Source organism: Boleophthalmus pectinirostris, unplaced genomic scaffold (assembly GCF_026225935.1).
Source record: "Boleophthalmus pectinirostris isolate CB_2022bp ecotype Guang Dong unplaced genomic scaffold, ASM2622593v1 HiC_scaffold_11, whole genome shotgun sequence".
NCBI classification, from domain to species: domain Eukaryota; kingdom Metazoa; phylum Chordata; class Actinopteri; order Gobiiformes; family Gobiidae; genus Boleophthalmus; species Boleophthalmus pectinirostris.
Genome location: NW_026570994.1, coordinates 3,562,408 through 3,576,774, shown reverse-complemented (window position 1 = coordinate 3,576,774; position 14,367 = coordinate 3,562,408). Strand labels below are relative to the sequence as shown.

Below are 14,367 nucleotides of genomic sequence, written 5' to 3'. Positions count from 1 at the left end.
CCTCCCCCTACTGCTTCACTCTGCGTGTCAATCACTCCAGTGTATCAAAGCGTTTCATTGGCTCAGCAAATGTTCCTGCTCTGCGATTGGTTCAGAGTGTTCAGCGCACTTCTGTGGTTTGACAAGCGCTAAACTGCTACAGTATAAAAGATGCACCAATATTTGTTAAAAACATTGGGTAGTGAGGAGTTTTGTGTGACGTTAGTGGTGATTTTAGTGACTTTTGGCAACTTTTGGCATTTGTTTCATTTTCGATGGCGTCTACAAGTGAAAAAAGAGATCCATGGTTTGGGATCACTTTGATCTAATTCCACCTAACAAGGTAACACCTACTTTCTTATTTACAGCTGCTGTTTATGTTGATCTTTACATATTATTTTAAATCATCATTATTGTTGTTGTTGTTAGGTACGGTGTCGCTCTGCACTAACAATACTTCATCGATGCTGAGACACCTGCGTGCCAATGGTTAAATTTGTCCACTAGAGGTCAGTGTTTCTCCAAGGCCTCAAACACATCGAACCATTTGAAAACCAAGGTGTCAACGCTTCACGAGGCTCCATTCGCCCATCACTAGTTATTGCCCTACTTCCTACGGGATTTGGCTTAATATACCAGTTTGTCTCGTTAACACCGCATTACATACGTCACAACCAAATAGCAGCGATTGGTTAAATGAAAAAAGGTACCCACCTAACGTGGAGTGAACAAATCCTAATGCTGCGAGGTCAGACGGTTTCCACCAAATGAAATTTATTTGATGAATAAAATTAATATATAAAACACACAAACTTTATGAGAATAACATTTGGTCTTCATTATTGCAGCACCGCAGATATGACTCGTTATCACTGCAAAGCACCGTGTCTCTTTGTATTGTCATTTAAAACATAATTTATCCAATCAACAATGAATACATAAGCAACATAAAAAGTTTAGTGTTTAAACGTGACAAAACACAGAAGCTGGAGTCACAGGAGCAGCTCTGGTGTAAGTTCAAGCTTTGAAAAGTATGTGTGTATGCAGCTCTGCCTCGCTGACGCTCCTGTTGTAAATTACGGGTAAAAACAAAACAAAAAATTGCCTTTAGAAACAAAAATCATATCATATTTCTATCAGTGTGTTCTGAAGCTGCTGTCTTGTGGTATTTTATAATATTACCAGATACAGTAAGTCATAAAAAAGGCCTCTTTAAAAAAATGTCTAATCATTTATTTTATCATTTTATTCAATTTTGGCTAAACACCATAGAATTTTTACACATCCAGGTTGTCGTTCATTTTTTGACGGTGGCGTAGAGCTGAGCAGGGTCCTCCACAGTGGGGTTCCTCACTGAATTGTAGGTCACCACCTCCTCCTCCTCCTCACTCTGTCTGACCTGAGCAGAGGAACAGGACAATATCTTACATTAATAAATTGTGCATTTACATATACTGAACATTTGTAGGGGGAAAATGTATATATCCAAAATGAAAAACAGTGTTGGGAAGGTGACTTTTAAAACGTATTCCCCTACAGATTACAGATTACATACCCCAGAATGTAGTTTGTAACATAATCCATTAAATTACTTAAATTGAATAACATAATCTGAATACTTTGGATTACTTGATATTGTCATGCTTTTTAAAACTACATGAATGTACCAACCACATCCTGAAAATTCTTGTTTGTTCTCTTCAGATTGTCTGTTGAGTCCAAAACATGAACAGACTTTTATTTGCTGTAGAGTAGAAAAGACTAAGACCTGTTAACATAAGATGTTTTATCTGCTAAAAGAAAATAAAAAGTCCAGTCTTTACTTAACCAGATTAAAAATATTATTGATAGAGAAATGATTTTTATATGAGATCACTGCTGCCTTCAATTGTGTCCACCTACTGTTAGTGTCATATTGTTTAGTCCTGGTTTAGTCCTAGTTTAGTCCTGGTTTAGTTCTGGCTTAGTTCTGCACAGCAAAAACTGGAGAGTTAAAATTTCAGGGTAAAATATTTCAGAGTTGTTTTTAACACAGAAAGTGTTATTTTAACTATTTGAAAGTTAAATGGGAGTTAGAGTTGGGGTTATTTGCCAGAGTTGATATGGCTGAAGTTATTTCAACTTCTGCTAGTGTTATTTCAACTTCCTCGAGTGTTAACTCGGCACCGCCCACCACTGCAAATTCCCGCCACAGAAGACCAGTTTGAACCAGTTTGAACCAGTTTGAACCAGACACAGACACAATGGATTTTTCACTTTTACATGCAGCTCTTTTTGGTAAGTACAATTAGATTTAAACTATATAGACAATATTTTTATTTTCTTCACTAATTAGAATTACAGTTATAACTGTATAGGTTGAATTCTTTATCAAAGAAATTGCTAGCAGACGTAACTATACCCCATGGTCTTTTAGCTCTTTGCTTATGTCAAGGACAGTATTCTATCCTGCATATTTTAAGTAAGCTTTTAAATCTTTTTTTTATTCGCTAAACTGGTGTGTGTCTGTCTGGTGTATGTTGTATGTTGTAGCTCTCAGTAACAAATGTTTCTCTTTTTGACAGATAATAGAAGCAGCTTTAAAAGAAAAATCTGGTGGTGAAGAAATGCTAAAGGAACAACAAACAACAGAAACACTAAGTCACACTACAAGAAGGAAGTTGGTTAATAAACTGGTTTCTCACATGATTCAGCACCATGAGTATGTTTCTATGTTTGTTCACAAAATTGAATAAATGATTCTTAACGTCTCTAATAAGTTGAATTCCTGTTTCAGTAACTTCCCCTCTAAGTCCACCGGGAACAGTCTGCCCTTGGGATTGTGATGGTGTTTCCTTCTCTCAAAGATCCATATGCCAAGAAAGGCTATGGAAGAATTATTTTGCTTTCTAAGCAATGTAAATTGTGTTAACATTCAACATTAAGTTGTATGGCATCCTTTTTACTTTTAGGAGCACCTCTATGATGCTGCGGGTGGATCAGGTACATCTCATGGCGGCTGAAGATGGTCCAAAGGCGGAAAAGGCAAGTGATTCCACAGCCACCGGACAAGCCCTGTTGACTGAACTCAAGGAGCCCAACACATCAGAGGACTGTTCAGGTCCAACAGCAGCTGGACGCTGATGCCAAGAGTCTTCAGATAATGATTTGTACATGATTTCATCTTTTACAGTGTTTTAAAGAAAATAAAGGCTTTACATGCACTGAATGTGTTTTTTACAGTGTACCTTAATTTACACCTCACAGTGTGTAGTTACAACTCTCCAAGATGTTAAATTAACTCAAATTAAGTGTAAAAATAAAACACCTCTGTGTGTTGTTTAGCTAAATCAGGATAACCCTACAAAGTGTTAACCCTTTACTCTCAAAATGTTAATTTAACTCTTGATTTTGGGGTTAAACAGTAACTTTGGTCCAGTGTTACTTAATTAACATTTCCAAAAGTGTTAAATTAACTCTAGAACAGATTGGACTCATATAGACTCTGAGAAAATGTTAAAATTAACTCTGTGAAAGTCAATTTTAACACTCCACTTTTTGCTGTGTGGTTTTAGTCCTGGTTTAGTCCTGGTTTAGTCCTGGTTTAGTCCTGGTTTAGTCCTGGTTTAGCTCAAAATGTGAAAACTGGAAAATACCTCTGTGTAATCCATTTATTTCAACAAAGTAACTGTAATCCAATTACCACTCACTGAAACAGTAACTGTAACTGAATACAGTTACTCATAATTTGCACTCTGATGCATTACATGTAATCTGTTACTCCCCAACCCTGATGGAAACCCACAAAAAAATCAGGTTCAAGGCCTTTACACATTAGTAACTGTACACACTGAAGTGCTGAAAGTTGAAAGCACAGCATGTTTATAGCAGAGCTTTTATTTGAAAGTGGGACCTCTGTGAGACCTTGAGGTTATGGCACAAAAAGAACCTTATATTATTGTGTTTAATGTTATGAAGTGATTCTCTACAAGAAGGACTGATGCTGCACACCACTGACATTAAGAAAGAGCCAAATCAAACTTCTCTGACCTCAGACCAACAGAGTTTTAGTGCTTGGCTCACTGATTCTGCAGAAATCTGGAATGTTTGTCAGTCCTGTTATATTTGTATTATTTTTTAACCTTATTTGATATGAAACGTCTGAGAGATTCACTGGTGACCAGAGTAAATCTTTGTAAAATATTGAAGAGGTGTCAGTTCGGGATCCTAGGTAAGGGGCAGCCAGGGTGAGTCCTGGTCTAGTCCTGGTCTAGTCCTGGTCTAGTCCTGGTCTAGTCCTGGTCTAGTCCTGGGTAGTCTTGGTCTAGTCCTGGTCTAGTCCTGGGTCTAGTCCTGGTCTAGTCCTGGTCTAGTCCTGGGTAGTCTTGGTCTAGTCCTGGTCTAGTCCTGGGTCTAGTCTAGTTGGTCTAGTCCTGTCTAGTCTGGGTCTAGTCTTGGTCTAGTCCTGGTCTAGTCCTGGTAGTCTTGGTCTAGTCCTGGTCTAGTCCTGGGTCTAGTCTAGTTGGTCTAGTCCTGGTCTGGTCTAGTCCTGGGTAGTCTTGGTCTAGTCCTGGTCTAGTCCTGGGTAGTCTTGGTCTAGTCCTGGTCTAGTCCTGGTAGTCTCCTGGTCTAGTCCTGGTCTAGTCCTGGGTAGTCTTGGTCTAGTCCTGGTCTAGTCCTGGGTAGTCTTGGTCTAGTCCTGGTCTAGTCCTGGGTAGTCTTGGTCTAGTCCTGGTCTAGTCCTGGGTAGTCTTGGTCTAGTCCTGGTCTAGTCCTGGGTAGTCTTGGTCTAGTCCTGGTCTAGTCCTGGGTAGTCTTGGTCTAGTCCTGGTCTAGTCCTGGGTAGTCTTGGTCTAGTCCTGGTCCAGTCCTTACCTCATATATCTGGTTGTTGGTGTTGTAGGTGACATTGCAGTAAAGCCCTTCCTCTTCACGTTCAGCCTTTGAAGAAAACATTCAGATGTAAATTTCTAATTCTAAGATTTTGATGTGAACAAAGACCCAGATCTTTAGACTTAAGTCAAAATTGTCTCCCGTGGGGGGGACAGGACTGTTTTCGTGAACTTAAGGCAGTCTGTCTTTCAAGTATTCATCTCAGCTGAACACCGGCTCTTCTTCCACTTCTCAAAGCACCTCCTTTCCTCTCCTCTCACAGCCTCGCACTGTCTCTTACTTTATAAGTAATTTACAGATTAAAAGCTCATTTATAACACAGTGCAGAGTTGTGTTAAAGCTGTAACTCTCCTAAAAAGGCCAGCAGCTCTTGAAGCAAAATTGTAATTCATTTTGAAAAATCAATCCATGCATTTGTAACGTGGCATCAGTTTTACTGTAATTCTTTGTGTGTTGAGCCAGACTACAGCTCCCTCATGTCCAGAACAACAAAAACTAAGAGACAAGACCATATTGTCTGTGCTGTGCAAGCTGCTCCTTCTCTAACTCGACTTGAAATGTGACTGATCTTGAGTAAATGTCTGCACTTTATGGGACCATGACAGGAACTGCTGCAGCTCCACCCAAGTCCTGAGGTCAAAGAAACTTATACTGAACATCAACCCACCACCTGTGAACTACTGCACTAGATCTTTACCTTGTTCTGTTTGAGCCAATTACATTTTAAATTCAACATCTGCAGTCTGAATAACACCCTCCCCATCGTAACAAGATGTGTGCAGTGTCAGAAACCCAAGAGACTGGAGATGTCAGAGCAGGACAGCTCAGGCCAGGGCCTTCTGTTCTTCAGCAAGACACTTCACACTTCATAGGTTCCTGTTTATTTCTTTGATCACACATTTCTGTAAACCCCTCCCACTGTAGCACACTGCTCTGTCTGTTTAATCACAACATTATATTGGACTGGACGACATGAAAAAGAATAAAAAATAAACTCACAGGAGGGTCACTTCTGGTGTCGGGCTTCACTGTAAACAAACACACATGTAGATTAATAGATTATTTCACTGTCCCACAGGAAAAGTGCAGTGTTGTAGCAGAAAAGTACAAGAGCAGCAGTAGAATTACACTGTCAAATCAATATTAAACATTTTCATTTTCATTTTAAATGAAAGAGAAAATATTACTATACCCAGGTTAAAGGTACATTTTACACTTTGACCTCATTTTGAACCCTGAGTGAAGAGCGAGTTTCAGGATGAACTTTAGCCCCGCCCACATAGTCTCTGAAGTTGCACCATGACAGGAAAACAACTGTCGGTCACAGGCTGTTGCTTCACCTTGGTTCTAACTAAATGTTTTTTCTAATATATAGAGTGATCCAGAAGAAATAAAAGTCATGTAGATACTTTTTCAGGGTGCATCCATAGCTGTATACAGGAGTGGACTGAGGGAGTGTGACTTCACTCAGAGTGTTCTGGCTAAATTAAGCCAGTCAAAGCCATCAGTGATATCTGGAAATATAAGTGTGTGTATCTTAGCAACCAAAGAGCAAACTTCCTCACCTAAACCCTATTGAGAACTTGTGAAGCCTTCTTAAACTGGAGATTTACAGTGAAGGAAGACATGCACCTCTGAAATGTCAGAAATGTTTATTTGTAAATTTTGAGTAGTTTACTATTCTGACAGATAAAATAACCAAGGAAGAATGGAAAATTTTCATTTTTCATTTAGTTGCATAATAATTCTGCACATTAACAGTTGCCCAATAATTGTGCACAAATAGAATTTTTGCTTAGAAAGTCAAAACTTTCACTTCCTTAAATATTCACGTTTGAGATTTATTAGCATTTTGGATTGACCACACTGTAGTTGTTCAGTTATGAACAGGGTTCCCACTCTTTTTCACTGACACTTCAAAACATTCCATGATTTTTCATGACCTTAAGTGAATTTTCCATGACTTTACAGCATCTACATGTATAGAATTGATCAGACTTTAAGGGGTAAATATGAAATGTTAACTCTTTACCCTCACCTTATAGTTTGGGATTATAGTTTTGAACATTCCAAATCCTGTCAGTGCATTTATTGTCGTCTCTTTTAAACAAAAGGTGCAAATGTTCAGAAATAATCATAACACCCTCATGAGAACTTGACAGAACACTGTAGTTGTGTGAAAGAGATACAAAAATCCATGACTTTTCCAAAACTTTCATTGAATTTACAAATTTCCATAACTTTTCCAGGCATGGAAAATTACATTTTCAATTTCCATGAGTTTTCCAGGAATTCCATGACTGTGGGAAGTCTGTATTAAATTAATCCTCATAAATATAACTTGCCTAATAATTCTGCCCACAGTGTACAGTGTACAGTGTAGAGAAGCACTGATACCAAACTGGAATTATACCAAACTACAGCGATTTCAACTAGAAATATAAAACAGCCTCTCAAAGAAGTATTCTAGGCAGAAAAGGTCAACTATATTATATAAATTGGGGTCTCCAACCTGTAGCTCGGGAGCTACCAGTCTCTCTCCACCCTCTTCCAAGTAGCTCATCAAGGGGTTTCGTAATGAAACATATTGTGTTGAATAAGTCAAATCTGATTATTTACCATTGCACATGTATCATTCTGATGCCTGACTTGTGCACTAATCAATGGACCATGGTTTATGTTTGATAAGTTTCTAACTGTTCCCCGTCTAAGGCTCGACATGGCTCTATTACTTTCTCAATTTCTTGCGGCTGCCAAAATTAGCTTTCTGGCATTTTAGTTTTGTAAAAGAGCTCAACAAAGGAAAAAGGCTGGAGACCCCTGATCTAAATCCTATTAAATGAATTCGATTTACTACTAGAATTGAACCCATGTAAAAATAATGTCTGGCGAGTACTCAAAATGAAGAACTAGTACTTGTTTTAGAAAAAAGTGTTATCGGTGCATTCCTAAATACATGTGATGTAGTTTCACCTCTGAGTCTCCTCCATGTGACCACGACCACCACACTGACAAGTACAAGTACAAGTACAAGTACTGCAGCTACAGCCACTACTACTGCACCACAGCAACACAACAAGACAACTAAGTACAACACACACAACACAACACAACACAGGAACTAAGTACAACAGTAAAAGTACTTATACACACAACACAACACAGGAACTAAGTACAACAGTAAAAGTACAACAGTAAAAGTACTTATACAACTAAGTACAACAGTAAAAGTACTTATACACACACAACACAACACAGGAACTAAGTACAACAGTAAAAGTACTTATACACACACAACACAACACAGGAACTAAGTACAACAGTAAAAGTACTTATACACACACAACACAACACAGGAACTAAGTACAACAGTAAAAGTACTTATACACACACAACACAACACAACACAACAACAAGTAAAGTACAAGTACAGTACAAGTACAAGTACAGTACAGTACAGTAAACTAAATCTGTTTAAAATAACTACAAACACAACACTTTAACACAGTTGTGTACACTCACACAGAATGTCACAGATTGACAACGATAAGATGAAAACGAGGATGAATTAATTTCGAGTTCTGGTTTTCACAATTTAAATCTGACTCCTCCTCCTGGTCTCACCTGGTTTGTTGGATCTGAATGAAAACTTCTTCTTGTTTTCTCCATCAGTCACTTCACATTTGAACAGATCCACCTTTTTGTAAAGGAAATGTGATTTTGGAAGTGTAACAGTGACGCCATGTTGAAGGTTATTTGTGGTTATTCCTGAGTTATTAACTTCTTTGCCTTTGAACAACCATTTTGTTTTGACATCATGAAGTGAAGAGGACACAGAACAGTTTAACTCAACGTTCTTCTCCTCTGTCCTTTTAGTCACTGTGAAAAACAAGACACTTGAGTCAATCTGTGTGACTGTGGCAGAGTGGTTATCCTGTCTCCTCCTCTCAGTGAGGAGGTTGTGGGTTAGACTCCTGATCTAAAAACAAAATACTCACATGAGACCACAGACAGATACACAGGAGCATCAGGAGACAGGAGACGTCCTGATTGGTTGTATTGTTGACAGTAGAAGAGTCCAGCGTCCTGAGGATGGACATTTTGAATCTCCAGACCACAGTTTTCTTTTAATCTCAGTCGTTTTGAAATCTCTGGCACACTGGAGTTTAAAACTCCAAGTGTAATAAGACTTTTACTTTCTCCTGGTTTGTCGACCGAGTAAAAAGTCCATGTGGTTCCAGTACATTCTCTTTGTCTCTCTCTTACATCCCCACAGGACAAAGTGACACTTTGTCCCTCTTCCACAAACTGATGTTGATCTGCTGCTGATTCTGTGGAAGAGAAATCATAAAAGAAAGAAAAGTTTGGTTATATTACAGAGATTGAACCAGCAACCTTGAGCAAGAGAAGATGGAGCTGTCTCAACATCTCAGATCATGTCCCATCACATCATGTTAGTGCTGTAGATCAGTAGCAGGTACAGACTGAATGTTCTCTGCTCTGTTATTTCTTAGTACATTAACATTAGTCTTATTTAAATCACACATATGAATGTAAGACTGTCTTTTAAAAAACTAAATAAGAGTGTTACATTTTGATTTGGAAGAAGGAGTGTTATATTGGAGAAACTAAACAGCCACTTTCTTTTTTTTTATATATCATTTTTATTTGCAAACTACATAGATTACAACAAATAGGAAGCAAACAACATACAAGACACAAGACAGACATTACGACTGAACATTACATACAAATAGGGACAAAGATGACAGGGGTTGGTGACAGTGTGAACCTTATGTGTGTGTCTGTGTGTGTGTATATGCCTGGGTGTGTGTACGTGTGTGTGTGTATGTGTATGTGTGTGCATATGTGTATGTGTGTGCGTGGGTGTACGTGTGTGCATACATGAGTGTGTGTGTGTGTGGGGGGGGGGGGTAGACAGGCTGTGCAGATGATTTACTGTTGATCTGTATTATTGCTATTTAATTGGAGTATTGCAAATTTGTTAAGTGTGTGTTGGTGCTTTGCCTCAGATCCCCACTCAAGTGGGAGCAGGCCGAGCCACACCCACGCCCCCCATGGCAGGTGTGGGGGCCACCCCCAGGGCTCCACATGCAGTCGCCCATCAGCCACTTTCTAAGAGAATGTACCAACACAGGACCCCAGTCTGCTGTCCATCTCCATTTCAAAACCACTAACCACTCCTTTGAGGATAGTGAGAGACAGATATTAACCAGAGAAAAGAAATGGAGAATTAAAGAGGCTATTTTTGTTAGGAAAGACAATCTATCTTTGAACAGGAATGGGGCGATTAGACATAATCTGTCTCCAATTTACAACTCAATCCTCAGACCTAAATCAAACAATACTGTCCTACAAAGAGAGAACACCGTAACATCATGTTTGGTCAAAAATAAGTTCATGTCATGTTGTTTGTATTTGAGATCTCCTTTATCATGTGAATAATTATCCTAAAAAATATTGAGCTCAAAATTGACCTCTGACTCTTATTTGACAGTTCCTACTGTCTCTCTTTGTATCATGAGTCAAAAATAAGTTTTCGTGCAAAAACAAAAGGCAGTAACAGTGTATGTTTTGTTTGTGATTTAATTCATAAATATATTTTATTTTAACATCCAACCTCTCACCTCTTTCTTTTTGTTGCAGCTTTGGCACAGGGTCTTAACACATTCAATAACTCTACCTTTGGATTCAGTTTAATTCAGTTATCTTCAGTGTGAGAGTATTGTGTGTATTTATTCATACTGTACACACTTTACTGCAAAGTCACTTGTGTCAAACTGTTTCTCTGTGTAAGTGTCGCTGCACGATCCTTATCATCAGTAAACAGGAAATCTAAAGCTCTTCTATAGAATTTCAAGCAAACACATGATGACTGGACCTTGGTGAGATGTTTTTCTTAAAATGAAAGTCTGGAGAAAATCAAGCAAATAATGATCATGCCATTTTCTGCCTTTAATATTTGCACGACTCCTTATTTCTGACTCATGATACAAAGGCAGTGAACAGGAACTGACAAATAAGGGTCAAAGGTCAAGTTTGAGCTCAATATTTTTCACACACAAATATTTCTTCATTACAGCAACTAGTTGTCAGATTTTGGGAGTCCTACCTATTCTACTTCTGTTTGGACAAAACAGAAACTTTGAAGTGATTTTTCTAAGTTTCACTCTTTTGCCTTTGTCACCGGGGCACAACAGTGACGGCCTGTTCAAGCTCTGAGTGTGAAAGCGTCAGGCGCCTGAAGGATTCTGCTAATATGACACTTAGTCCAGATTTACTAGAAAAAAAAATACGGGTAACAATTTGCACTCACACTTTTAACCCTCTCCAGGCAGGCGTTGCAGATTTGCAACAGCTAAATTCCAAGAACCTACTTACTCCACATCCATATTTTATGAGCTTTTTTTACTCAGGAGCCTTTTCTCCCATCCATGCTGATAAACGTGGGCGATGCAGACTGTGCAAGAATGACTACACGCAAACAGCCTGTCAGAAGTGCAAAGTACTTTTTTTGTTTACAAAGGATAAAAAAGTCAGGATTGTATATTACTACCCCATATTATAATTTTCCCCAAATATCAGATTTTTCCTGATACTAAAAATTAATTTGAGCCTGAGAGGGTTAAGTCCATAAATCATCACTAGACTTGTTTCATGCATTTCCAGCATCAAATCGTGCTCATTACCTCTGCATGTGTACAATAACCTGCCAGGGCATGTTTCCCACTACGCAGTTTAATTGTTTTGCTGTGGTACGTCTGCAGCCAGTGGATGTGAAAGGGCCCATCTCATGCAAAATCAACTTTTCAGAACTTTCTACCTTCTAAGAGTGATGTGTGCGCCTTGGATTTGTTGCCGAAGTGTTTTTTAGATTGGTTCAGCGTTTTGTTTTTTTTTGTTTTTTACAAATTGCAGTGTATTTCAGCAATTTTTAGGTGAGATTAAAATGAGATTAATTAGATTAATTAATTACAGATCATAATTAATTAATCTCTCAATTTTTTTAATCGCATGACAGCACTAATTTTAATCAGGCATTATTTTAAATTCTCAATGCATATTTGTTCTTTAAATGTCTGAAGACGGAATACAGCTCAGAAGTAAAAAATGTAAGTGTCTTTACTTTCAGAAATATGCTTTTTTTTTAATGATGCCTCTTTTGTCGCACGAAGGAATGAAATGAACACATGAAAGAAAATACATGAAACTTTCAGCTGAATCGTTTCACATTTGAGACGATGAGTGCAGCAGCATTTAAACAGGTGATGGTCTCTTACCTGAGCAGAGCAGAAGAGTCAGAGTGAGAAGCACAGGTCTGAACACACACAGAGACATCATGATCTGTGAGGCTTGTGCGCTTTCTTTGTTTCTTTCAAACTTCCTCTAAACATGTGACACTTGACACCTCAGCGCATCCGGACTGACAAAGACACTGACTGACAAATTTGATCACTTTATCACTGACTGAATAATGTATTGATTTAGTAAGCTGTTAAACTTTTAGGTAGTATTGTTGGTTGTATTTAGTTGTAATTAAATAATATTTAAACTGATTCATGCATGTTTGAGAAAGCCTGTATTGTTCTGCAAATGAGGTTTCAGTTCTACCTTCTATCTTTAACATTTTTTTATATTTAGTTGCAATTAATTCAAAACAAAACAATCATTTTCTCAACAATATCAACAATAAAACCACATGAATGTAAAACTGCTGCTTGTTTCAGTGATCAGAGAGGTTTCACATCTGTAGTTTTAAACAGGAAGTCACCGCACCTCGTTCTATTTTTAAATACACCAACCGCATCACTGCAGACACTGAATCGATCCACCTGTCAATCTCACGCTCCATCCTCCCTTTACTCATGAACAAAACCCCGAGATACTTGAACTCCTCCACTTGAGGCAGGGACTCTCCACCCACCTGGAGAGGGCAAGACACCTTTTTCAGGTCGAGAACCATGGCCTCGGAGTTGGAAGAGCTGATTCTCATCCCAGACCACATTTTTAGTCCATTTGTCTTTTGCTTTGGAGACAATCCTCTTGTGTTTCTGGTTCTTTTTATCCAGTCCTTCTTGTTTGCTCGCAACCTGAAGAGATTTTCTCGGTCATCTGCTTGTTTGTCAGTATATATAACAGCATTTCTTCTGCGTTTCTCCCTTCCTGTTGTTGTGTCCTTGGGCAAGACTCTTCACCCACTTCATTTTCCGAGGAGAGATCCGGTGACGCGCTCCTCCCCGCTCAGGCGGACAGAGCGATGTGGTGAGAGAACGTCTGCTGGCTCTTGCACGTTGAGTTTAGTGCGCCGTTAAAGCGTCGTGCGGTCTAGAACGCAGACCAGAGTTAATGAACGGGGTTTTTAGGGCCTGGGAAAAGACAGTCTCGTTAGAGCGGACCACCAAGACGTAGGTCGTAATGTAAAAAAGTTTAGATTGACTTCGAAAATGTATGATGATTTGGAAATATGCGGGGTTTGCATGAGTTCTACGGGAGAATTTGCTACCGAAGATACAAAAATAGTGTGTTTTAAAGTGTGGTTCAAGGTATTGTTTTCATTGGTGGAATTAAAGGTGCACTGTGTAACTTTTTGATTGGAGTTCCGTCACCTGCTTGTTTCTATGGAGATGTCATTGCTTTGCCTGGAATGTTCCACAGTGTGACATTAAACAGCTCTACCTTACATTTATTCAATTACAGGTGGTTTTATAGCTCAAAAATACTTTAAAAAACAGGAATTCTGACTGTGAGCGGGGTTGTAACTCCACAGATCTGAGCTGTAACTTGGTCTGCCTTCGTCTTCATGAAGATAGAAAGGTTTAATGTCATACTGTGAAACATTCCAGACAAAGCAATAACATCTCCTTGGAGGAAAGCATTTGACGGACACAATGCGCCTTTAAGACAAGCGCCATCAGAGACATCAACCTGGTCCCATGAGGCGTCGGTGGGTCAGTTCATCAGCACAGAAGCAGTTTATGAGGAGTCCAGCCCATATCACATGATCATTATATCCACAATGTAATGTGTGTATCTGTACAGGCCCATGAACATTAGTGTGATATTGGTCACACATGAGAAGGTCTGTGTTTACTAGTGTGGAACCAAACTGTCATTTTTCATGAGTTGTGTGTGTGTTAGTTGTGTGACTGTAGATCAGTGTGTTGTGTGTCACCAGAAAAACAAGAAATGTTCCAACGGCTACACTGAAAGAGAAAGGAACTGTTATAATTAGTGATTATCTGGAAAACTATGAATATTTGACTATACAAATGCATAGAATTATAAATAGATAATAATTTTTGTGAGATTTTGAGACCACTCGAGCTCGATCCTTCGCAGAGTTATGACCAAAAACACATACTTGACCTTGGTTACCTTGACCTTCAAGTGACCTTGAGCGGTTTCAACCTGTAACATCCAGTGTACCCCGGTTATGTGTGTGCCAACTTGTGTGATGATTGGGTGAATATTTTAGGCCGCAGATGGTTCAGAAAT

At 38.8% G+C, this 14,367-nt stretch overlaps 1 protein-coding gene and 1 long non-coding RNA gene across 2 annotated transcripts; both read right to left on the bottom strand.

The window, feature by feature from the left end:
• Positions 1-819: 819 nt before the first annotated feature.
• Positions 820-7,912, bottom strand: LOC129412028 (uncharacterized). The gene is made up of 4 exons (XR_008633547.1): positions 7,825-7,912; positions 5,851-5,879; positions 4,834-4,899; positions 820-1,378 (listed from the first exon to the last, which is right to left on the bottom strand). It is a non-coding gene; the product is annotated as an uncharacterized LOC129412028 (long non-coding RNA).
• Positions 7,913-8,446: 534 nt separating this feature from the next.
• LOC129412604 (uncharacterized) lies at positions 8,447-12,235 on the bottom strand. Its single transcript, XM_055166673.1, has 3 exons — positions 12,153-12,235; positions 8,850-9,182; positions 8,447-8,730 (listed from the first exon to the last, which is right to left on the bottom strand). Exons 1-3 carry the CDS (start codon positions 12,211-12,213, stop codon positions 8,447-8,449), a joined length of 678 nt encoding a protein of 225 aa, XP_055022648.1. The 5' UTR covers positions 12,214-12,235.
• Between the last annotated feature and the right edge of the window lie 2,132 nt (positions 12,236-14,367).

Coding starts and splice junctions, on each gene's coding strand:
- LOC129412604 (XM_055166673.1), bottom strand. CDS start 12,213: ATGATGTCTCTGTGTGTGTTCAGACCTGTGCTTCTCACTCTGACTCTT. Junction 9,183..12,152: donor GACTCTTCTGCTCTGCTCAG/GTAAGAGACCAT, acceptor TCTCTTCCACAG/AATCAGCAGCAGATCAACAT. Junction 8,731..8,849: donor GTATCTGTCTGTGGTCTCAT/GTGAGTATTTTG, acceptor TGTTTTTCACAG/TGACTAAAAGGACAGAGGAG.